This window comes from Polypterus senegalus, chromosome 13 (genome assembly GCF_016835505.1).
Source record: "Polypterus senegalus isolate Bchr_013 chromosome 13, ASM1683550v1, whole genome shotgun sequence".
Taxonomy (NCBI): Eukaryota; Metazoa; Chordata; class Cladistia; order Polypteriformes; family Polypteridae; genus Polypterus; species Polypterus senegalus.
The window spans coordinates 150167149-150193249 of NC_053166.1; the positions used below are offsets into that span (position 1 = coordinate 150167149).

General features: G+C 39.0%; 1 protein-coding gene across 4 annotated transcripts in view; it reads right to left on the reverse strand.

Annotated features, from left to right (window-relative positions):
* fbxl16 (F-box and leucine-rich repeat protein 16) overlaps positions 1-26101 on the reverse strand; it is a 95264-nt gene that overhangs the window by 40182 nt on the left and 28981 nt on the right. The window contains exons 1-2 of one of the 4 annotated variants that reach the window (XM_039776537.1): positions 12327-12364; positions 1951-2610 (exon numbers count right to left, since the gene is read on the reverse strand). In XM_039776537.1, coding sequence (XP_039632471.1) covers positions 1951-2607 — 657 coding nt within the window. In that variant the 5' untranslated portion in view covers positions 2608-2610; positions 12327-12364. Of the gene's footprint in view, positions 1-1950; positions 2611-7729; positions 7863-8018; positions 8336-12326; positions 12365-26101 lie in introns of those variants that run through there. The other 3 variants (XM_039776535.1, XM_039776536.1, XM_039776534.1) reach the window with 3 other exon arrangements.

Consider the following 26101-nt stretch of genomic DNA (forward strand, 5'->3'; position numbering starts at 1 on the left):
CAGTATATTTATGTCCTTTTCCTTTTTCTGTGGTTTAGTTGTGTTCTTATGTTCTAGATTATGATTTTGCAAATGTGTTAGGATAGGTAAGTGACTTAGGCTAGGGTGCGTTTCGACTTACACTAAAATTGGGATTACATCACTGTTGTAGGAACAGAACTGTGTCGTAACCCGAGGACCCCCTGTACCACCATTTTTCAGATCAAGGCAGTTGTCGAGTATTGATCTGCACCTTTCATATTTCTGGTGCATATTTGTGACATCAAAAGGGACTGGGAAATAATCTTGGTAATACTTTAGGTACTGCAAAAATGCATCTATTACTCATTTACTCTTATATAATGAGGCCTTAACAAAGACTTCTTCTGGTCTTCAGAACACTTATGAAACATTAGTAGATAGATTATTCATGTCTGTGCAGTGTGACATTTTGACATTATGGTCAGACCTGTAATGGCGTACTGTACGATAACGTGCAGTGAATCCACTTAACTTGAGCATTCCTAGTTTCCATCCTCTTCCTCTGTACGTTTAGCATTCGTTTGCTCAGAGGTTGATGTGCCTGCTGCTTCCTGAGCAGCTCTTCTTTTCTCCACCCTAGCGGCCTGCTACTTCTCTTCTTTCGTCAGCATCTTTTTGTGTTAAAACTGATTAAATCAGTGTTTGTGTTGCAATTACTTAGTGCGTTTTTCTTAATTTTTCCCTTAAGCTGGCACTTAAGTCTTCAATCTGCCTCAAGAATGATTTAAGATACAAAGAGGTAGGGGAAGGGATGGCGAAGGTGGTAGGGAATGAGAATGATGCCCGTACGTATGCACTGCACAGCCACCTTGCTGCACACTGCCGAGAGTTGATTCTACAATAAAATAAAATAAAAATAAAAAGAATAATAAAAATCATAACCCTGAAAGCAGATAGTAGATGTCATGTAGTATATGTGTACCAAATTTCAGGTCACTAGGTCAAATGGTTTGCGAGCTACAGGTGATTTAAAATCCTGAACAGACAAACGCACAGCCATGGGAGTGTATTATATAAGAAGATTACTTGATAATATGAAGGATTGAAAGCTCTTCTACTAAATATGTAATATCAAAAGAAATGTGTTTTAGTTAAGCCACCTCAGACCACTCCAAAGTGAAGTTTTATCAGTAGTTCGCATTGCAAGGATGAAAAAACACTTTAGTGATGCTTGGTAAGTGTTCTCAAGACCTAGAGAAGTGTTGGTTAAGGTCTTGTTACATAAGAGTAAATGAGTAAGAGATGCATAGATGCAGTACCTCAACTAAAGTGTTACCATAATCTTTTTATCGCATTTTCCTGGTACTGTTTTTCTCATGTTATGGATGTGTTTTTGATTTGCTTGTGTGAATTCTCATGTAAATAACAGAAGTGAATCAAAACGAAACCAACCGCATGGCAGAAACAGTTTGTTGTGATTTGGTATGCCGAGAGTAAACCAGCCCACCAAGGGGGTGAAAGGTTGTTGCGTAGGAAGACTAAGTGCTGAGCTACTGTGCAGAATCTCATAATATTGGTGGCTTTTTGTTCAAAAATGGCACATTTTACAATGTGTGTGTAACTGTATGACACTGCTCAATATGTAACAACTGCCTTGGCTTCAAAAATGAAAGTATTTGATGCGTTTTAAAGCTCCACGCCCCATAACTTCCAATGTAAGCTGCCAGTGTGGGCAAGATATTTTTTCAAATTTATAGAAAGCGATTAAAATTTCACATGGCAAATATATATGTTTGTAAAGAAATAACTTTTAACTTGTAAAATACCAAACTTATCCTTTAAGCTAGCATGAAAATGTTATGTCATAACTACAAACTACTGCAGTAACTGTGAACTGCAAAGTAAATAGTAAATGATATTGGAGGGCATCTCATATAAAACAATTTCTTGTACAGATAATTTACTTTGGAAAATAGATAGCAATCATACCTCCAAGCCAGCATCTGTTATGGTCGATCTTTTCAAACTGACAGACTTTACCCCCTTCTTGGAAAGAGGGTAGTTGTCAATGAACTCACAAATGTCCAAATCAGAAACTCCAACCAGGCAGAAAGATTGGAATCCTCGAAGAGCAAAGGCTTGAAGGCTGACAAACTCCTTCTCACCAGTTGGCAGGATATTATAGAGTTCTTTTGCATGAAGGATGGGAGTTACACCTTCCCAAAACTTGGGCTGGTAAAGCACTTTTCGCCAGGTTTTGCAAACCTGGGCTAGAATACACTTCTCGGCGGTGGTAAAGTACCAGAGCAGGCGGTTCAGGATCTTCTCATCCAGTACCATCTGACGTTCAGTGAGAGGCTTGGAGAACTTTCTACATGGTGCAAGATCAGATGTGGGGGAGCCAAGGTCAGGATCAGATCCCAGAAGTGAAGCGGCACTGGGTGGAGGCTCAATATGGCACGGCAAGCTGGGCGGAGGCAGAATGGTGGGCACAGAAGAGGACTGGCACAGGCGGTTCTTGGCGGCTGGAGTTCCTTTGGTGATACTGGCTGAACCTATGCCGTTGGGCTGTGCAGACAACTTGACCAATCCATTTCTCGGCACACAGGCTGACTTGAGATCATTAGGAGTGGACATTTTCAGCATTTACTGACAGAAACAAGAAAAAAAGAAAGAATGTCGATAAGTGCCATGGTACAAGCAAACTACTTCTTAGGAGACACTTAGCATAGCTCACATTTGGGTCAAAACCACATCATTTAAACTGGATGACCGAGATAAAAAAAATTGGGATACCAGAGATCTAGTTGTTACTAGATGTAATGTACTCATTAAACGGTTATTCCTTAATTAATATATAGAAAATGTACCAGCAATAAAATGTGTAATTTGTTCATATAGCATTTCATATTTGAATTATCATAGAAAACTTGGAAAAACAGAAACATAAAATAATTTTTAAGCATCAAAAAATTTGAAAAGTTACTTTTTCTAAATGTCAAAATGCTGCAAATGTACAGTAGTTTAATTTTTTAAATTCTGATCTTAAAATACTAAGTACACATACATACATACATACATACATACATACATACTGTCGCATGCGGCTGGGGGTGCAGCCCAGCCAGGATGCCCAGGAGGACCGGAAGAGGGCTTGTGCCTCTTCCAAACCATGAGGGGGCGACAGGCGTGGTTGTGTTGGGGGTCACGGGTAGAGGGCTTGGAAGCCCAACCCTGTAAGGGCCCGTGGCCACCGCCAGGCGGCGCCCCGGTGCCTGAACAACCCTGGGAAGAAGACTGGGGACACCCGGAGGGCTTCCAGATATACAGCCGGCACTTCCACCACACGGGGGTGTGTCCGCGGGGGATTGCTGGGAAAGCAGATGGAGCCCATTCGGGCTGGTATTTAAGGGGCCGCCTCCCTTCATTCAGGAGGAAGAGTTGGGTGGAAGAGGACGGAGCTCAGAGAGAGGAGTGTAGGCGGCCAGAAAGGAAGGCACGGAAGACTGTGAGGCCTGGACTTTGGAGGATCAGTGCTGGAGGCACTGGGTTGTGCACTGACTTTTGTAAATAGTGTATATAATAAAATGAGTGTGTTGGGTGAACAAACAATGTCCATCTGTCTGTGTCCGGGTCCAGTTCCACAACACAATTATATACACATTATATATATATATATATACACACACACACACACACACAGAATCGAAGGTCTGTGATACGGTTTGCATATTTGTAGCTAGAGATCCAGAAAGGGAGAAAGACAGTCAAGTACCTTAAAATAGTTTTTTATTCTTAAGCTTTCGACAACCTTTCAGGTGTCATCATCAGAGGAAAATGATTAGACATACAGGAATCAAAGGCTTAAAAAGAAGAACATCCAAATAACAAATAAGACATTGTGACCAACACCTTCTGAACCCCACCTTATTAATCTTCCCCACCCCTTTATAACCTCCCCCTACATCGGCTATATATTGCCTTTGATTCCTGAAAGTCTAATCATTTTCCTCTGATGATGACACCTGGCAGGTTGTCGAAGGGTTAGGAATAAAAAAAAATATTTTATATTTGACCCATTTTCTCCCTTTGTGGATCTCTACTATTATAATATACAGTATATATCATATATATATATATATATATATATATATATATATATATATATATATATATATATATATATATATATATATATATATATATATATATATACATATACACACATACACTGTCATTCCTAAAAGGCTTATGCAATATTTATGGTAAACCCCTTGAATTAAAGCTGAAAGTCTGCACTTCAATCACATAAGAATTGCTTAATTTCAAATCCCTTGTGGTGGCACACAGAGCTAAAAATTATGAAAATTGTGTCACTGTCCAAATACTTATGGACCTAACCCATAAATATACTGTATATACACTCATAAACACACTAATGCACGTGTTGGGTAATGGATTTGTTATTATTATTATTATTACTACAACTACTTTTATTATTTTGAACTTATTGTATTTTACTCCTCTTATAGTGATCTTATGGAGCCAGCAGTATTACTCGTGCTTGTTAAAAAAACAAATAATGAGTTAAATTTGAAAAACTGACACCTGCAGCCTATGATTTACAGTTTACAGCTGCTAATAACATATTTAGGACGTTGTGTCACGTATGGGAGGCAGCTTGACGGCTCTGGTGCTAGTAAATGCCCGCCGAACCAGGGGCTGGCGCCATCCCTCTTTCCTCCCCCTGCAGAACGAAAGACTGACGGCCACTCCACCGCTGACGTCGCTTTCCATTCTCCTGGACCCGCCCTTTTCTACCGAATCACCAGCGTTCAATTCCGAACTCCCGTTTGTAAATACGCTCACCGCAACTTGTTGCCTGCTTTATTATCTTTCACCTTTTTTCAGTTATACAAGGTCACCAAGGCGGTGCCCCAACTCTTTAACGCCATTGTGTCTCCTCTTTCAGAATAGACTTGTTTTGAAAAGTCCAGTTTGATTTTCACAACGAAATTACAGTGATGTAGATTTAAGGAATGTAAAGATCTTTGCTTTTAAATGATTAAAAGAGTGAGAATAAGAAAGTTCAAAATGATAAAACTAAGTCTTTAAAAATACACATTGCTAAAAAGGATGTCATGGCTGATTTTACTTGATTTTCCTAAAAATAAAACACGAATCCAATAAATCTTCAACATTTCCAGAACTTTCAAGAAGGTATTTAATTAATAATGAAATTGTACTGTAACTTTCCCATGTTTGTGTACTAAATTCAAAGTTATTGTCTGCTTTTTTATTTATTTTTTTTCTTTCATTTTTCATTTTTATTACTATTTAATATTGTTTTTTGTATCAGTATACTGCTGCTGGATTATGTGAATTTCCCCTTGGGAATAATAAAGTATCTATCTATCTAAATTGTTGTTCATCATCTGTTGAGCTTTTTAAATGTGGTTTCTTTTGTCCATCTTTATTATGCTCGCCAAATGAAGGTTAAAAGAAAACAGAATAACAAAACCAACAAGGATCAGCTGTAAGGAAGTTGATCGCAGTGATCCTGACTTGGAAGACAAATATTGGAGCTGCGCAACTGAACTGGACTGATGCATCTTTTCACATCCTGCCAGGGGAAGATAAACGGCTGATCTTAAAACGCACTCTGTAACGTAAGACGAGCCTTCAAACTCCGTGTTTAATTTAAAACTTTTCCATTGTACATGCTCTTTGCATCTAAACATGTGTGCAAACACTCATTTTTCCACGGGATAACAACATATGGTTATTTTGCTTTGTGAATAGATTATCTCACTAGGAATGAAAGCCGAACCATGTTACAGCTGCAGTTACATAACAGAAAGGCAAAGCGCTGCAAATGTTAGGGACCGCCAATATTTGTGTGCCCTCAGAAACACACACACACACACACACATTTCATGGCACATTTGCAGTCATGAAAACAGTCTGATGCTGATAAACGTATTTTAAAAAATGTAGGCTTTACAATAAATTACAATTGATGCAATTTGATTAATTTAGTTGGGCCACGAGATATGCCATTCAAGATACTTCTTGCATTTTAGAAATAATAGTGGTGTGAAACGGAAATTGAATTTAATGCTGCTCCCTTGCAGGGCTTCTGTAAAGCTGTGTGGAGATGCTCTGCACCTTTAGATTTAAAATAAGCTGCCATCACATAAGAGAGAGTTACATAATCTGCTGAAGACAAAGCAAGCAGCTGCAGTTACTGTGCTTGAGCTGCAGGCTGCAAAGCATACAAATGATATTCCCACATTTTTAAGTGACACTGGACACACACTGCAATAAAAGGAAACCTCATCTGGCAGTAAACGCAGATTTGCAGTCTTATATTGCGAATGAATAGCACAAAAACTAAACAAATGCACTGATGAGAGTGAACATTTTGCTCGTGTGTATTCCAATACCTGAATAAGCTGCGTGTAAGCGCCTTGTGTAACGGTGATTTTTGAACTGTGCTACAAAAAAAACGCTACTTTTAATTCAAAATCTGTCTTACAAAGACTGAGTGAATCACTATGAAAGGCTTTGTCAGTTGTCTTGTGTTAAAATGATTGATCACCCCCTTACAAATCCTACGTTTAAAAGATGCTTTTCCTTTGATTTAAGTTCAGCACAAAATTCTTATCAACCATTTATTTTTAATTTTCTTTGCATGATTTATGACTTAAAATAAAATTCCAGATGGCACATCAGTCTACTAGAAAACAAACATCACTATACAGTATATACACACTCATTAGGAAGCAGTATATTGACATAGGCTTATCTAGTAAGCTTCATGTTTTTGAATTGCTATATTAAACCTGTAGACAAAGTATTTCTGGAGTGCAAACAAAGGAGAGAGCATAGATACCACCTAATCTAGCACCAAGTACTTGTATTACTCTAGGGCCTAAGTGCCATCCCCAGTGTTAGCACCACCATGATCAGGATGTGACCTGAACTACAATATCAAGAGTCAGAATGTCTAATATTCATGCCAAAGGTTTGCACCTCAAAAATGGCCTTTCTAAAAAGCCCTAAGGTTAAGTTATATATACAGTATCATCAGAATACTCACAAGACCACACTTAAATAAAACCTATCAATCAGAACACACATCTGCTATATATGAAGGCTTCAATTTACAACAGAATTCTTATTTTTAATTATCACTACTATTAGTCACACTAGGCGTGTAAACAATTTCAGCTGAGTATTGTCAGATCAGACTGTTGAAAAATAATTAATAGGTTCTTCCTCTTTATGTACAACACATAACACATTCCAACAATTACAGTTACTACAATCGGCTTCAATTTGAATGATTTTCAAAACTCACTCACTCAAAATTCCTACAGAATTTATTGTACTTTTCCAGTGATCGTTACTATAAATGGACCACTGTACAAACATACATTAAGCAGATGCGCTCTTTGAGTATTCTCTAACTTTCAGATTAGATAACCTTACACATTTTGATATTTTATTTGCTGCAAGACATCATTTGTCATTTTTGTAGTGTTTTTTTTTTTTTATAAATACGTTTATTACAACTGATTATAAATGATTATAGCCGGGCATGATCTTAGACAACATCAAAAATATATTCTCATTTGGAAATTATTAACGAGATATTTGTTTGTTTTTCTATTTTGCTAGCGGAGTATTCCTCCGTTATGTTTCGAGATAATTCATTTTACATCCCAGAGGCACTTACACCAGGGTTGCATAATGCACACTGTACCTCAGCTTTCTGAAGTGTCCCTCCATATTTCCGACATGACTTCATTTGTTGAGAGGTTTCCGTTTGCAAATGACCAGCAGGATTTCATAATGAATGGCGTGCAGCTGCACTCGGAGGTCCTGACAGGTGCCTCCAAGCGGTATGGCAGATTCGCAGTGGGAGCTTTCGAGTGAACAACGCTCTGATTATCCCCTCTCTCTCTCTCTCTAATCAGAGGAACACGCATCCTCGTTTTGTTGTAAGTATCCTGAGCACGAATTATACACGATGCCCTTATGCGCTAGCTTACCTTATATAATACCCCGTTGCTTCCCGCGACGCCTCTCTCTCTCGTATCTTTATCTCCTGCCTCTATAAAGATTGAACATCGCCATGTTATTACCATCCATCCGCACAGGAATATTTATGCAGCGCTGAAACGAAGGGCAGCGAAAGGAACACTGAACGGCAACAATGATGACGTAAAGCATGAAAACACGGGGTTAAAAGCTCGTATCGATGTTAAAAAGAGCCGAGTGTTTTAATAAACGCTTTCAGATCATTCATTATCCAAGAAATGCATTCAAGGGGCCGGTAGCAAAAAGCTGGCATCTCCAGCGAAACATGCAAACATCGGATCTGCCCACTCTTAAAGCTGCAGCGCCTCAGTCTGTGCATGCGCGCCGCCCCCGCTCGCTCCCGCGACCCCGACTATCTCCTGTTATGCTGCTCCGTTGGTTGATCGGTATCCTCAGTCATATGCAGTAGTTTATTTTTTACTGTCTTTAATTTATTATAGAACATGCCAGTTTTACCCTGAGTGCATTTTGACTTGTTTTTTCCGCATTTCTTTTAACTTCATGGCCTACCACCTATTGTTCATTCTCTGTGGGTATACTGCATTGTTATCATCTTTGCCTTCTAATGTGCGTAATGTGTAAGAACAAAAATCAATTTATTTTTTTTTTGTTTTTTAACTAAAGAATCTAAAAATGAAACCATATGCTTCGTAACCCTCCTTGTTCTTTTCCCACAGCCCACAGTTTTCAAACTAATTCCCTTCTGGTCAAGAGCAGCAGCATACACACAGGCGATTATCCCAATATGCAACACTAGATACAAGACAGTTTCACTCTCGTTGTACATTTATGCATTTGCACTCACTACGCAAATTATTAGGAACAATTGTACACCTGCTTATCCATGGAATGATCTAATCAGACAATCATGTGGCAGCAGCAGTACAGGCCAGGAGCTTCAGTTCATGTTTACATCAAACACCAGAATGGGGAACTGATGTAGTTTTAGTAATTTCTACCAAGGCATGATTGTCAGTCCCAGTCAGGCTGGTTTGAGTATTTCTGTAACTGCTGATCTTCTGGGATTGTCTTGCACAACAGATTCCAGGGTTTACTCCAAAATCATCCAGGTACAGGTCAGGGGAATTCAGTTCATGTTTCCATCAAACACAAGAACTAATGTGATTTCAACCTAGACATGATTGTTGTTGCTAGTCGTGCTAGTTTAAGTATTTCTGTAACTGCTATCTCCTTTGATTTTCATGCACAACAGTCTCCAGGAGTTTACTCAGAATGGTGTGAAATACAAAAAACATCCAGTCAGCAGCAGTTCTGTGGATGGAAATCCCTTGTTGATGAGAGAGGTCAGAGGAGAATGGCCAGGATATTCTGAGATGACAAAAAAGCTACGCTAATTCAGATAATAAATTAAACAGTATCATCTCCAGACAGAGGAGCAGCTTCAGCGACAGACTGCTGTCACTGTCCTGCTCCACTGACAGACTGAGGAGATCATTCCTCCCCCACACTATGCGACTCTTCAATTCCACCTGGGGGGGTAAACGTTAACATTATACAAAGTTACTGTCTGTTATACCTGCATTTTTATCACTCTTTAATTTAATATTGTTTTTTTTTAATCAGTATGCTGCTGCTGGAGTATGTGAATTTCCCTTTGGGATTATTAAAGTATCTAATTACCATCTACCATAACCAATCTGTACAACTGTGGTGACCAGAACAGCATCTCAGAATGCACAGCACATCAAACCTTGAGGTGGATGGGCTACAATAAAAGAAGACCATGTCAGGTTCCATTTTGGTCAGCCAGGAACAGAACGATTAAGTGGGCACAGGCTCACCAAAACTAGACAGTTGTAGACTGATAGTCTGATGACTCTCAATTTCTACTGAGGCATACAGTTAGTAGAGTCTGAATTTGGCACCAATAGCATGAAATCCATGCACCCAACCTGCCAGGCTGGTGTTGATGTTGTCAATGGTGTGCAGAACGTTTTCTTGGCTCAGTTTGGGTCTATTACTCAGCTCTTGAATGCCATGGGTTATTTGAGTTATTGTTGCTGACCACACGCATCCCTTCATAGCCAAAATTTACCCATTTTCTAATGGCTGCTTCCAGCATGATAATGCACCATGTCACAAAGCAAAAGTCCTCTCAAGCTGGTTTCATGAGCATGGTAATGAGTTCAGTGGTCTTCCTAGTCACCTGATCTGAATCCACTAGAACACCTTTGTGATGTGGTAGAACAAATGACAAATCTGTACAAACTGTGGGATGCAATCATGTCAACATGGACCAGAATCTTAAAGGAATGTTTGCAACATCTTGTGGAATCCTTGACCTTAAGAACTAAGAATAATAAGAAGGTCCTACACAGTATTAGTACATTCTTAAAAATAAAGATGTCTGAGTGGTTCTTCTGAGTGGAACCACTTTTGGTTCCCAAAAGACCCATCCAGAAGAAGGTTCCAGAAAGAACCTTTATTTATTTAGATCCATAACAGGCTTCATACAGTCAACAGCCATGAATAGATGGCAATGGATTTGTTAAATATAAGTGGGTTGTGATTTTAAATTGAGGACTTTCACTGCATACAATAACATGGGCTAAGATCGGGTTTTCTTAATCTGTTAGTGTCCTGCTAGGTAGCCTACCAAACATTCAAGGTTTCAAGTGTTTTGTTTTTTCTACATGTTAGAAAGTTTTTCAAAGCACAAAGAACCAACTTCTGACATAAGGAACCTTTCCCAGAATGAAACGGTGCTTTGTCAAGCAATTGTTCTATGAAGAGCCATACAACCCAGTAAAAGACCGGAAACTGCCATTAAAGAACCAGGATTTTTAAAAGTGTGTAGTGTTCCAAATAATTTACTCACCAAGTGTAAGTTCTGTGGCATTTTAAAATTCATTGAGCAGGCCAAGAAAGAAAAATATACAGGAGAACTAATTTTAAATAAAGCAGCATTTACAGAATTCACGAATACTAACTGCTTTACAATGTAAATATCATATCTTATACAGTAAGTTAAAAAAGCAGAAAGAACACAGCTTTTTGAAATGAAGAATTCAGATGTGGTGCACCAGTACCAGATATGACATATACTGAACATAACTCTTCCATACATTCAGTTCACTTTATTTGTATATTGCGCTAACAGTGCTGTATTAAGTTTGCTGGTTAAATGCAATTACCATGTTACAAATTACATAATGCATACACAAATGGTGGCAGCGGTGGGATGAGCCAGGTGCAGTGAGGAATGAAGACGAAAGAAGGAACAGCAGGTAGGATTGGTGCCTGATTTAGTTTGCGAACCCACCCACCTAATCCTGAAAAGGACTTTTTTTAAATTACAAACTTTTAGTGGACTATTTATTTACTAATTTTTGGTGTCTTTTAAATTCATTGAATGTCCTCTTTTATAAAGGGGGCTTGGGTTTTGTTTTATATTGTGGGGTTTATTTTTAGTGCTTTTATTGCTTTAGTGTAGTGTTAGGACCATGCCATAGACCTGGGCCAACAGTTGCACAGGGATGATTGGAGTGTGGAGCCCTCCCATGCAACTGGGGGGGTCAGGAATGTGATGTAGCGGGTCTGTGGAATGTCCATTTTAAAGAAATAGATAATGCGCTCATGTATTCAGGTGAGGTGTAGGCAGCGCAGCAGAGTGGCTCCGGAGGTGGGCAAACCTACATCCATGTGCGCACGTGTGAGGCTCACGCATTCCCTCTAGCACTGGAGCCATGATTGCCACACCTGCATCCTACAGGGTTTTTAAAAGAAAACCGAGGTGAAGGAAAGGAAAAAGACAGCAAGAAACAACGAAACGAGAGACTCGTGAGTGAGCGGAGCATCAAGTGCCCAAACTAGCTAGAGAGAGCGAGGAGGCAGAGCGGTCACTAACTCTGTGGAACAGCACACGATTGGCTCTCTAGGGGTGGATGGTTAATGGAGGAGCGGGTAAGATGGCGGTGGAGGAGAGTGTGAAGGAAGATGGGTGGACAGCCAGCCAGCTCTGAGCGGCCTGGCAGATGCTGATAGAACTTTTTGAACTTTTTATTTATTTATTGAAAATATTTATGCAGTGCACTTTTTGAACAGCTTCTTAAGTTTTTAATACACTTAACACTTTGCACCAACCCCTGCTGACAGTGCGTGCCCTCATTGGCCTGGCTCATCTTCGGGTACATTATCGGAGGTTCCAGGTTCAAGTGGCTTCTGGAAGCGACCCGGACCATCACAAAACTGCAAGGGCACATGTGAGGCCTCTCAAGTTATTGTTCAGTTATACTTACTAGGCAATAAGGAACTGCTGGCCAGTACCTTACTCAATTACCAGTCTTCACCAGGGCCTAGAAAGAAAAACAGAACATACAGTACTACATCCCAGACTTGAGAACTCTACACTGTTGTACATAGTAATTTGGAAACATTTTCAATATCTTGACTAATATTCATTCCGTATATAACACAATGGAAACTTTTATAGAGCTTTTTTGATCCCCCATGGCTAATGGCACTGTTAATTTTTTTTATAAACAGATCCTTTGTAATGGGATGGACTCCCTTTCCTTACCTGTCTGGAAGGCCCAGGTGGCAAATGGGCAGAAAGAGTGATAAGGATGGCCCCTCCCTTAGCTAGGTGGGTGGCAGAAGATGCCAGCGCAGAATTGGGTACATTGGCGTCTTGGCAGGATTGGTCCAAAGAGCAATACCTGACCGGAAGAGGCCAATTTGATGGATGGACTGGGGGAGATAACATGTCAGAACTTCAGGCTCCACTGATACACTAGATGGCAGCATTCCTGGGTCAGGATTACCACACGGATACCTGCAAGGACATGCTGGGACCAGTAATCCCATGGGGGTGCCCTATTGGGTTCTGTAGGGGTCGCCAGGGGCTGCAGTCAGGATTAATGATCCCTACTTTGTGGCACTTTTGTTTGACCCAGAAGTACTTCCAATGGACTATGTCCTAGCACTGGAAGTACTCTGGGGGTCCAGGGTAAAAGAAGCCACTCAACCCCATCCAGGCGAGGTGGAGTCGGGTGGAAGAAGGACAAAGCTTGTCTGGAGGAGTGGAGAGAAGAGATAAAAGGAGAAGAACTGTATCATGTTGTGCCATGTTAAAGCCTTTTGTAAGATAATTGGTATAAAAAATGCGTTTGCACCCTGGATTTGTGTCTGGGGTTGCTGCAACGCCCCCTTACTGGTCACACCTTATATATGAAACCAGTATGTTTATTCCATTTGGTATGCTGTTCATGAGTTATCAGCCTTAAATTTGGAGAAACCCAAAACTATACATGATGTACCTAAACATTTTTAAACCTACTTGAATTCAACTTATAGGCTGGGCAAGATTTGACATTCCTACCAAAATAACTGTAGTAACAGTTTTATATATATATATATTTTATTTCATTTCAGTTTCAAAATTAAGGGTGAACTGTACAAGGCCTAAACTATTTAAGATATTTATTGTGTTTGCAAATAACAACATAGGAACATTCTAGAAACAACTACCGGAATTTGGGACAGCTTAGCTATGAACTAAACAAGCGGGCTTGATGGAATGAATGGTCTCCTGTCATTTGTCAAATTTGTTATGTTCTTATGTGTCAATTAAACTATAAAAAGGCACAACATAACCATTGTACACAATCTGGCTGGAATAGACACGGGTATGCGTATAAAGTAAGGCTGCTTTAAGATATTTTAGACTGGAACAAGGGAGCAACTCTAACAGGCAAGTATTTAATAAGGAGTATTAAGTATTTAATGATAAAAAGAAAGCCTCTAAATTAGAATAAAGTGTGGAAAAAGGACATGCGTATGCAAAAGGCTGCAAGCTACAAAAATACTAAAGACTAATCACACCTATAAAACATTAACATGTAAATGAGAAAAGATGATTGATAGATAGATAGATAGATAGATAGATAGATAGATAGATAGATAGATAGATAGATAGATAGATAGATAGATAGATAGATAGATGTCACACTTAACATTAAAGGAGTGTATTCTCCTGAGATAAAATAGCCTGCTCTGCCCTTTCTTTTATAGTTCTTCTGTGTTTTGAGACCAGTCCAACCATTCATTGATATGGACCCCCAAGTACTTGTAGGAGTGAACCACATCGACATCCACTCCATGAACAGTGACCAGACCCTGAGGCTCTTTGGTGCAGTGAATATCAATAACCGGTTTTTTGGTTTTACTGATGTTAAATTGCAGACAATTCACTTTAGACCAAGAAACAAAAGTTCTCCCCCTGACTCCTCTCCTCTATCTCATCCCCCTTATCATTATACCCCATAAGTGCAGAATCATCTGAGATTTCGTGCAAGTGACATGACCTGCTGTTATATTTGTAGTTGGAGGTGTACAGAGTGAAGTTAAAGCCAACAGGCCTGTTCCTTGTGGTGCCCCAGTGTTGCTCACACAGTCCTCGAGTCTCACAGACTGCCGTCTGCCCGACAGATACAGAAGTCCGCTTCAAAGAAAACAGATTCACTTGGACCTGTGCAATGATAGCAGCTCTTTATTTTAAATATTAATGGTAAGTCCCTTTTCGGTGGTTAGTGTGATTGGCTTTACACTTCACTGACTTTGCTGTCTAGTGATTAAATGTACAATAAGTTAACCTTTTCTTTAAATATTTGTTATGGAACACATTCCGTTCAGCTGGCTTCTGCCATTCACACATGCAGCCTTTCTGTGAAATGAATAATAAACTGGCCTTATTTTGGAGGTGTAGAATGTGATCTTAAAAACCTCACAGAAAACGTGTGAAGTTTATTTTTACTTTATAATCGCAGTTGCAGCCATATGTATAAAGTAAGCTCTGCTCTTTGTAAATTAGAATTTTCATATATACATCGGAGGAGCCACACCTTAGTTTTCCTTTGTCGTGTCCTATATGTTGGTGTTGTGTAATGGTAAGATGTTCTTCTATAATCTGTTTTGGCATTACTGGGTATTACAATGTGAACAAGTGAAACCATTAAGAGCACTAAAAAGTAAACAACAATTGAATCAATATGGGCAGGAACTGGAGAATGAGTTCTTTAAACACCATAACAAACAACAATACACTTTGGAGCTTGACATGCCTAAAGAAATCAAACACTAGTGTAACTTAATTGTTTTAAATGATGGGATTAGTATACATCAAACAGATGCCACAATTCCCGGTGGTTTCTCGTATGTAAAGGTAAACAGGCAAGCAGAATGGCTATGACTCAACAACGGGACACAGTTTTTGTCAGCTGCCATTTTTCTCCAATAAAATCCACACCCCTCTTCCCTAAACAGCTGAAAGGTCATAGGCCATCAGGGGAAATTTCGTTCTCCTAAGCCCTCCTTTCTAAACTGATGCAGAAGTTAATCCACATATGTATTGTATCTTGGACACAAGTGCTGACGTCACTGGGAGACCCTTTTTTAATTTAACTAAATCAGCTCTCTGTGGAGATGCTGTTACAACATGCACAGTGTGATCAGTAAACAGAGAGCCTCGTGCAGAAAATGTGTCTGTAAAAACAAATTCTTACCGGTCATTTTAGAACTGATATATGGTACATTTCTGTTATATATGAATTACATATTAAAAAAACATAGTAAATATTTCTTTTTTGTTTTTATTCATTGATATAAAGGATAATCTAAAGCAGCTGCAGATAACCTGATGCATTCACACATGCAGTATTTCTTTACAATGATCACTAAACCTGCATACTTTAAATGTACCTTCCACCGAAGGCCTATTACAGCCCACTGTGACAGCCCGACTGCAGTGCATCCTGGTGGGTAACAAGACATAGATACATCAAACGGGAAGGAAACAGGTGGCCATCTTTACAATTTGTGTTCTTTGTGCCAGAGACTAACCCGCTCCACCAGATCCTCACATCTCTAGTGTTGACAGAAAAAGTGTCTGCGTGTTTTCATTAAAAGAAACTTCGTAATCAGAGGCTAATTCTGGAATCTGTAAGGCTGCCGGTTCAAATCATTGAAGGGATCCCTTGAGCAAGGCCCTTAACCTGAAAACTGCTCCAGGGGCAATGGCTGACCCTGCGCTCGGACCCTGCAGTGGGCATGCGGAAAGACAATTTTCCCTAGGGGATTAATAAAGTATCTCAAATCAAATTAAAATAACAAAAATTATTTTGTGGAACTGCTTGGAAATAAGACTACCGTTTCTCATTTAATTGCATTAAAACTTAACCAATCTAGAACTCAAAGAGAGCCATGGGACTTTTTATTTAGTCTAAAGTGAATTTATATTTACTTTCCTGCAATTTGGCTTGAAATTTATTTTTAGAAATAAACAGTATACTAATCATTGGACACATTGAAAAAGCAGAACTACAAGTACTAATCAGAACAAAAGACTTTAATTATAATTTAGACACAGACAATGCCCAGACTTGAAGAAGTCAGAACACAGTTGTCATTTTTTGACGTAATTTACATCTTAGAGCTTTCTTAAAAAAGTCATCGCACACCTAACACTTATAATATGATCAATTTAAATGTGTTTAAAGCAAGAATCAAGGAACTCATGCTAGAAGTTTAATTCAGCAATCAAATTAATTAGAAAGAGAATGTGCAGACTCTGAGAGACGCCATTTTAGCAGAAGTGGGCATGACTGTATTAACTGTACTCTGGTCTTACCCAGGAGGCCGAAAGTAAAAAGACTCTACTATCATCTTACTCTGGAAATGAAAATGAAAGAGAAATAATGGGAAGGAGTAGCCTTTTATGGAATCATTTTACATGATATTATCTGCACCCTGGATACCTTGAATTATTTAACCTCTTCACGTTATTTAATTAGGTAAATAACTTCATCCCAGTCATTCCAGACCCGATAAACTTAGAACACAGCAGAAAAGGTTTTATTTTGTTTCTGAGAAAATGGAATAGAATAAGAACAATCATAATACATTCTGTTTATATAGCGCCTTTCCCACGCTCAAGGCACTTCACAGAGTCTTAGAAATAAGATGGTACATGTAACATTAGATGCAAATAATATCTGCATATAACACTAAAAATAGATACATACAGCATATACAAGGTATTAAACAGAATAAAAGATAATAAGCCAGAGTACAATACTAGAAAAAAAGCCTGAACAAATAGCATAATTTGTGACAAAACATACATGCCTGTATAAGTTTCCCTAGCATCTGGACAGAGAGGTAAACTGAAAGAAGGGGCAGAATGTCAGAGTAAGTTCAACACCTCAACTCAAGAGATGAGTTTGAAGTTGTTTTTTTAAAAAGAATTAATTGAGTCAGCTGATCTTGATAGATAGATAGATAGATAGATAGATAGATAGATAGATAGATAGATAGATAGATAGATAGATAGATAGATAGATAGATAGATAGATATGAAAGGCACTATATAATAGATGGATGAATAAACAATTTTTTAATGCCCGCATGGAGAAATGTGGCTTTTTACAGAGGCTCTTCAAATAAATACGGACATTCCTATCTATAAATACAAAATGCCAAAATAGTAAAGTGTTGAGCTTAGATTTAAAATCTCCATTATTAGTCCTGCAGAACACAGCGCTCTTTTCATAACCACCTCTGCTTGACAACATGATAGCACAAAAACTAAAGCAAATGGCACTTTGGTAGAGAAAGCAATTACACCCTTATGTCTTCCACATTACCAGTTGTTTCTGTAGAACTACATTACAGCCCTGAACCCGGAGGTGTTTTGGTATTACGTGAAATTTAACAACAGCGCCTCAGGAATGGTCTTCATTTTTAAAAACAGAGACAAGTGGCTATGCTTCAGTTATCAAAGGATTACACTCCTCAGCCAATCGGGAAAACTGTTGGTATGGGGATGGGGACTCTTAACCAAAAGTCAACCTTTAGATGTTGGTGAAGCAATGCAGATTCTGACCTGTTTTTGAGAAGTAGTAGATACATTCATAGATTAAGGTTACTGTTGAGGAAAATCTTTTTAAAGTAAGCATACCAGTTCACAGAGAGCAGACCAGAATCTAGTCTTTTCTTTTGTTTGGGATTTTATTGATAGGATATCAAAGTGACACAAGGCTTGGGCTGCCTCCACCAGGTTTGGGTAGAACAGCTGCAAAAAGTGGAAGAACTGAAGTTCTTGTTCATGAGTGTGGGTAGAGGTCATTGTGAAATAGGCACAATAGGACAGGAGTTTTAGGGGTAAAACAGTAACTAAAGTCCTTAGAGTTTTCAGTTTACCATTAAAGAGCTGTAAGCCATGACTGAAAGATTGTAAATGGAAGTAATAATAATAATTAAAAATTCTTTACATTTGTATATCACTTTTCTCACTACTTAAAATGCTTCATACAGTGAGTGGAGAGCCACTTCAACCACCACTAATGTGCAGCACCCACCATTTTTGCGCCAGTACACTCACCACACATTAGCACTTAAGTGGTGAAGTGTTGAGAGACAGAGAGATACACAATCAGAGACGAGGTATGATTAAGGGGCTAGAATGAGTGGGCCATAGAGGGCAATTCAGCCTGGACATCAGGATTCACCCTGCTTTGTTACGAAGGATGCCCAGGGATCTTTCATGATCACAGAGAGTCAGGCCCTCTATTTTATATCTCATTCGCGTGGATGGCGCCATTTTTATAGCTGTACTGATCCGTTGGGACTCGGATTCAAACCACTGGGTAAATGCCCCCTGCTGGCCTCCCCGACACCTCTTCCAGCAGCAATCCAAGCTTTTTCCTAGATGGCTTCCCATCCAAGTACTGGCCAGGCTCGAACGTGTGGATGACCTGTTCTGAAGTGCATGTGATGTATTACTGAACAAAAGAAAGACGTTTTAACATTCCAGATTTGACGCTAAGTTAGAGAATTTGTTTCCCAAATGCATTCACTCTTTTCTGAATTTCCAACCGGTATGTCATCTTTAGAAGCAGATAATTAAAATGATGGCACGCCTGCAAGTGTTTCCCACAGTAATACTTCTAAGCATATTTTAGAAAACTGTTCTGCTTCGGAAAGCCTTAAGTTGAACCTCAAAACTGTTTTACACCACAGATGCTACGCAATGACATCAAGGTGTAGCTACCAGTAGAAAAGATTCTTGCAGTGTAATGAATAAACCTACACCTGAGAGCTTATAAAGTCTGAGCCAGACTAAACAGCAAAGGGGGCAGAGGAGTTAAAACAGGAAAAGCCACATCAATGCTGATTATACAAAAAAATATATATATTTTTTTCATAATATTCTGCCTTTGTGAAGCTCTTGGCATACATATTTAGCTAAATGCGATGCTGTGCTCTAACTTCATCTCCAGTGAAAACACCTACCTATGGCACCACTGCGGCCGGCCGGCCGGCCTCCTGTGTGAGAAGTCTGATGCACTGCAGATTCTGCCACGCACCACTCAAACCCACACATTCACTTTGCTCACATGGATGAACGATTCTTTATCCCACACATCTCTCCCAATGTTAACACTGCACTCGACTGCAAAGAGAAAACAAAGCCCGATTACACAATATGCTTTCATTACTGAATATTCTCAGTTATGCTAAAAGTACCTTTAAATATATAAATATATATATGTGTGTATGTGTATGTGTGTGTACAAACATCTGTCAGCCATGATTGCTTAAAGCTAGACTTAAAAATAATGTTGTAGCTCTAGATTCACATTACGATCATGGAGTCATGAAGGAGAGACTCTTAACTTCTGACTATCATGAATTTCTATGAAATGATTCTTCCCTGTCAAGTGAAAGTGTGAAGGTGGATCTTACCATGGTCTAATCTTGAATAATATAGCCTTGAACAATGCCAGCCTGAAGAATAAACACCTCTCTTTCTTTTCAAAATTTCTTCTAGAGATATGAGGAAATGTTATTAAGCTATAAGAAGTCTATTAATCTGCTCAGTCTTGGACATAAAAGATACGTGAACTCTCTGTTTAAAAAAAAATTTGATTTATAGGGCTACACCACATGGGGAGAGCTTACAGAGCTAGCTTCTAATGTAAGATTCTTTTATTAAATGATTACCTGATAAAGCTGGTTATTGTGTAATCATGATGACACGGTCATACTCAATGGCCCTGAATGCTAGCATCTGTTTTGGAAAGAGCAAAGACAGGCCGCATGATACAGAATTAACCATCGCACAGCCGCCACTAACATTTCATTGGTGTCAGCCCTACATACCGGTAAGTATCTTTCTTCTTGCAGGTACAACAACTGCTAATGCTGTTCCCAATCATCCTAAATAGACAGTTCCATTCTCCTTTGATTTAAGAGTCTTCAGATCAAGAAAGCGGTGGTTGCATACTCAAGTTTGCTTGAGCTGATACATGAATGTGAATGAAACTTTATCATCTTTGGTAAACAGTCCACCTTAATAAACAGTGAGTCTATGTGTGTGTGCCCGTCTTGTTGCCATATTTCTGTCATTCCAACAGATGGTGCATCACAAACATTAGGATAACTAAAATACATTGCATTTAACATTTCAGCAGATGGCGCATCACACACATTAACACTGCTTTTACGAATCCCATACCAAATGACATATTGCATTACATGGTGCACTAAAAAATGTTAACGCTGAGGTCTATGTTGATTATAACCCATCTTGGATGAGTAGCACAGCTAGTCTGTTTATAAAATGTTAATTACTTATCAGTGATAATTATTTAATAAAATGCATTGCATTTTTCATTTCTGTTGATGGTGCATCACAGGCATTAATACTGCTTTTACAAATCCCATCCCAAATGGCAAATAATGTAGATATATATATATATATATATATTGTATTTGTCATTCCAACAGATGGTGCATCACAAACATTTGTAGTAATAAAATGCATTGCATTTTTCATTTCAGTAGATGGTACATCACAAACATTAACACTCCTTTTACGAATCCCATACCAAATGACATATAACAGAGACACATGCATTACATGGTGGCCTATGAAATGTTAACGCTGAAGTCTATGTTGGTTATTAGGTTTCAACCCATCTTGGATGAGTAGCACAGCTAGTCTGCTTATAAAAGGTTAATTACTTATCACTGACAATTTTTAAATAAAATAATTATGCAATGCATTTAATAAAATGCATTGCATTTTTTACTTCAGTAGATGGTGCATCACAAACATTAGCACTGCTTTTACGAATCCCAAGCCAAATGTCATATAACTGAGACTTGTGTATTGCAGTTGCCACTCCAACAGGTGGCACATCACAAACAAGTGTAGTAATGCATTTTAATTACTAAAAAGGATTGTGATATATTGTCTGTTGGAGTGACAAATGCAATGCATTTTATTATGTCATGTACTACAAAATACATTCCAATAGATGGTGCACAGCAAACGATAACACTGAGGCCTACGCTGATTACTTAGATTTCAACCCATCTTAGACGGGTAGCATAGCTAATCAGCCGTAATAAAAGGATGTGTCTGTGTGTCTGTCCAGTTGCTATGTGTCAGTCATTTCAACAGATGAAGCATCACAAACATTTGTGGAAATAAAATGCATTGCATATTTGTCATTCCAACATTTGACACATCACATACATTAACACTGCTTTTTTGAATCCCATACCAAAAGGCATAAAACAGAGACATATATATATTACATGGTACACTGCAAACATTAACGCCAAGGTCTACGTTGATTGCTTAGATTTCAGCACGCCTTAGATGGGAAGCACAGCTAATCTGGTTATAAGAGATTAATTTCCTATCAATGACAAAGACAGACAGAGGCATGAGTGAATATTTAAAAAAATGAAATAAACAAATAAATCTGATCAAAAGTATTCCTTCTTCCAAAATCTTGGACTATACTGAAAATTTAAAAAATAATTCATATAAAAACAAATTTGGTTAATATGAATAAAATTACCGCATGGCTTCTAGGATGTTCGCTTCATCATAATGATGTACTGTATTTCTAAAGTATATCACATCATACCTGCATGAACCATAAACTTTATAAAAAAGAATTGCCAGCAGATAATTTCCCTTGCTGTAAGAAAGCAGGCACAAGTACACACTAGGAAGTGAATGCTTTAATATGCTGGTGAGAGATACTTTGTACCTTTCTGTTGTTAATGGCTCATCCCTAGTATTGTTAAAATGTCGCTCACCCTGCTTGGGATTTTAACAGAAATATTACACTGCTACCTTTGTTTCAGGCATCTTACTCAGTATTTCATTGAAGCCCCTTTGGCAGTGATTGCAGCCTGGAGTCTTTTTGGGTCTGACACAATTCGCTTCACACTCCTGAATTGGAGGATTTTCCTCTCAAACTCTGTTAGGTTTGATGGAGACTGTCAATGCACAGCTGTTTTCAGGTCTCTCCAGCGTTGTTCCATTGGGTTCAGTCTGGGCCACTCCAAGACATTCTCAGAGTTGTCTCTTGAGCCAGACTTGTGTTGTCTTTACTTTGTGCGGAGGGTTATTGTCCTATTGGAAGGTGAACTTTCAACCCAGTCGAAGTTCAGAGCACTCCGGAGCATGGCTCATTAAGGATATCTCTGTACTTGGCTCTGTTCAGCTTCCTCTTAACCCTGACTAGTCTCCCAGTCCCTGCCACTGGGAAAATAAAAAACACAGAACAATGTTTTCAGCACTGGGCTTCATTGTTGGTATGGTATTGTGCAAATGATGAGCCAAGCCTGGCTTCCTCCAGACATTCAACAACATTTATTTCTATACCACACTTTCATACATCAATGTACCATATATGCTCACGTATAAGTCAGGTCTTGAAACCCAAAAAATCAATCATAAAATCAGACCCCAACTTATATGCCCATTCAAAAATGCAACACTTATTTTTATTTATTTATTTTTTTTCCATATTCTTGCCTCCTCCAGTCTCACACCAGTTTCTCAGAAGCATTAAATTTTGTTGCAGCAGCGCAGTTACCAATTTCTTTTGCTACTTCAACGACGTTTAATTTAAAACCCGTTTCATATTTTCTTCTGATCGAACACTCCATCGTAGATAAGGGATGCTCTTACGATAAAGGTGTATGGGGGACACAATGCAATCTCGGTTTCCTAAATCCAGGGAATGTTTCTCACAGTGTGTGAGTCCTTTAGATGCGTTTTTTCCATCTCAATGCAAACTTTCATGACTCTTTTACGGAGGAGTGGCTTCCATGTGCCCACTCTGCCATAAAGCCCAAATCGTTGGAGTGTTGCAGTGATGGTTGTCCTACTGAAAGTCTTTCCCATCTCTACACAGTTTCTCTGGAGCTCATCCTGAGTGACCAATGAGTTCCTGGTCAAGCCTCTTTACCAATGCCTTTTACCACTCGATTGTTCAGTTTGGCCTGTGACCAGCTGTATGAAGAGTCGTGGTTGTTCTAAATGTTCTAAATTTAAGAACTTTGGATGACACTGTGCTCTTGAAAACCTTCAATGCTGTAGACATTTTTGTTGTAGCCTTTCCCAGATCTGTGCCTCGACACAATCCTGTCTCTGATCTCAGTGGCAATTCCTTCGACCTCATGGGCAGGTTTTCACTCTCATACACATTACCAACAGTGGGATTTTCTATAGACAGGTGTGTGCCTTTGCTAATCATGCCCGATCCATTGACAGTACCACAGGAGGACACCAAACAAGGTATAGAAACATCTCAGACCAGAGTCTCAGAGGGTTTGGGGGGCTGGAGCCTATTCAGGCTAGCACAGGATGCAAGACACGAACAAACGCTGGTGAGGGCACCAGTCCATCACAGGGTGAACACACACACACCAAACACACACTAAGGCCAATTTACCTAAACTGCATGTCTCTGGACATGCACGGGGAAAACATGTAACCTCCATGCATGATGCGAACCCTGGTCCTCTTATTGCATGGCAGCAGCACTACCACTGTGCCACCATGCTGCTCTTAAAGCAGTGTTTCCCAAACTCGGTCCTAGGGGCACACTGTGGCTGTAGGTTTTTGTTCTAACCGGATTCCTAATCAGTGACAACACCTGATAACACTGATCTCGTTTAATTAGCTGGGATTATTTTTTCTTTTATTCTTCATTCAGTAAAGCACAGCAGCATGATTTTTACATTTATCAGACATTTAGAAATATTTCTCCTTTTGCTATTGATTTAAATGCTTAACTCTCTTTTGTTGATTTCATTATATTGGGCTCTTTCTCTGTGCAGTTTTTCCCCTTCGTTGCATCTTATTAATGACAATTAAAACTGAGCAGAGCAGACACTCTTGCAAACAACACTGAATAATCAAAGGCTGTAAGTACTTTAGCATCAGACCCACTAATTAGTAAATAATGGATTAATTAAACAATTAGAACACCAGGAAAAGTAAAATGAAAATCAAGATGAAAATATTGTTAAAAAGAAAAAAAAATACCTTATTCCCATATGCAGTAACTGCTTGGTACACTTTAATATATATATAACCTCGGTTCACGAATGTCTCGGAACACGTACAAATTGGTTTAGGACCAAAAAGTTTGCCAAACTTTTGCATCTGTTCACGACCACAGACTCGGTATACGAACAAGCCAGTTTCCCTTTCGGTTTGTGCACGCCGATGATTTCCGCACGTGTTCAGTCTCTCCCTGTGCAGCAAGCCAGCGAGAAAAAGCGCGAGACACACTCACTGCCGCGTGCGAGAGAGACACACACACACACACACACACACACACAGGTGCGTGAGAGAGAGTGCTGAACGCATAAGGCAGAAAAGGCAGTTAAAGAATGAACCGGGCTTGTTTTTGTTTTCACTTCTGTTTACAGCGATCGGTTCGTAGCGTGCCTTGTTGCAGTGTTACTTTTCTTGGTGGTTTATTAAATTACGAATTTTTCAAATGTTCATTTTTTTCCCTGTGCTTAAAATACATTAAAAAAAGTGTTTTTAGCGAGCGGTTTGTAGCCCTATAGCGTGAACTTTTGCAGTGTTAGTTTTCTCTGTTATTCAATGTTTTTACATTTAGTTTACTATTACGCTGTGCATTCTATGATATAATTAACTATATTTGTGCTTAAAAACTTAAAAAAAATATATATTTACATACAGTTCGTACGGTCTGGAACGGATTCATTGTATTTACATACAATCCTATAGGAAAAATTACTTCGGTTCACGACCAAATCGGTTTACGACCAGAGTATACGACCAAACTTACTTTTCTTATTTTCTATATTGTTCCCAAAACACAGAACTTGGGAAATAACACATCACTTAATTAAGACAGGAGTCCAATTAAAAACAGAAGCTGGTTGGAATAAAAACCTGCAGCCACAAAGGGCCACAGGACCGAGGTTGGGAAATGCTGCCTTACAGAATACACATCTAACATAAAAACAATTTTCATTATACAGAAATAAAAAAATCAGTTCTTACATTTTAATAGCTAGAAAGCCAAGGATAAACCTTTTTCTTCACTGGCCGCAATAAATGCCTTTAAAAATAATTTTAATAAATTATCTGTATATAAATATGTATATTTTATAATAGTAATAAAATGTTAATATATTTTACAAGAAAAATAGTAATAATAGTAAGAAAAATATAATTTGCCGTTGAAAAAGAATAACTTTTCTTTCATGGTTATTAACATTAAATCCATTTATTATTAAAACACCAAAAGTGGGGTGGGCACAGTGGTGCAGTGGGTAGCGCTGCTGCCTTGCAGTAAGGAGACCTGGGTTTGCTTCCCGGGTCCTCCCTGCATGGAGTTTGCATGTTCTCCCCGTGTCTGCGTGGGTTTCCTCCCACAGTCCTAAGACATGCAGGTTAGGTGAATTGGCGATCCTAAATTGTTTCTAGTGTGTGCTGTGTGTGCGTGTGCCCTGTGGTGGGCTCACGCCCTGCCCGGGGTTTGTTCCTGCCCTGTGATGGCTGGGATTGGCTCCAGCAGAGCCCCCCGTGACCCTGTTTGAGGATATTGCGGGTTGGAATATAATTGACTGACTGACACCAAAAGGTCAGGTGGCAAATCGCCATCATTATGGTAAATGGTTATATTAAAAGAATGAACATAGAAACATATCCTTCATATAT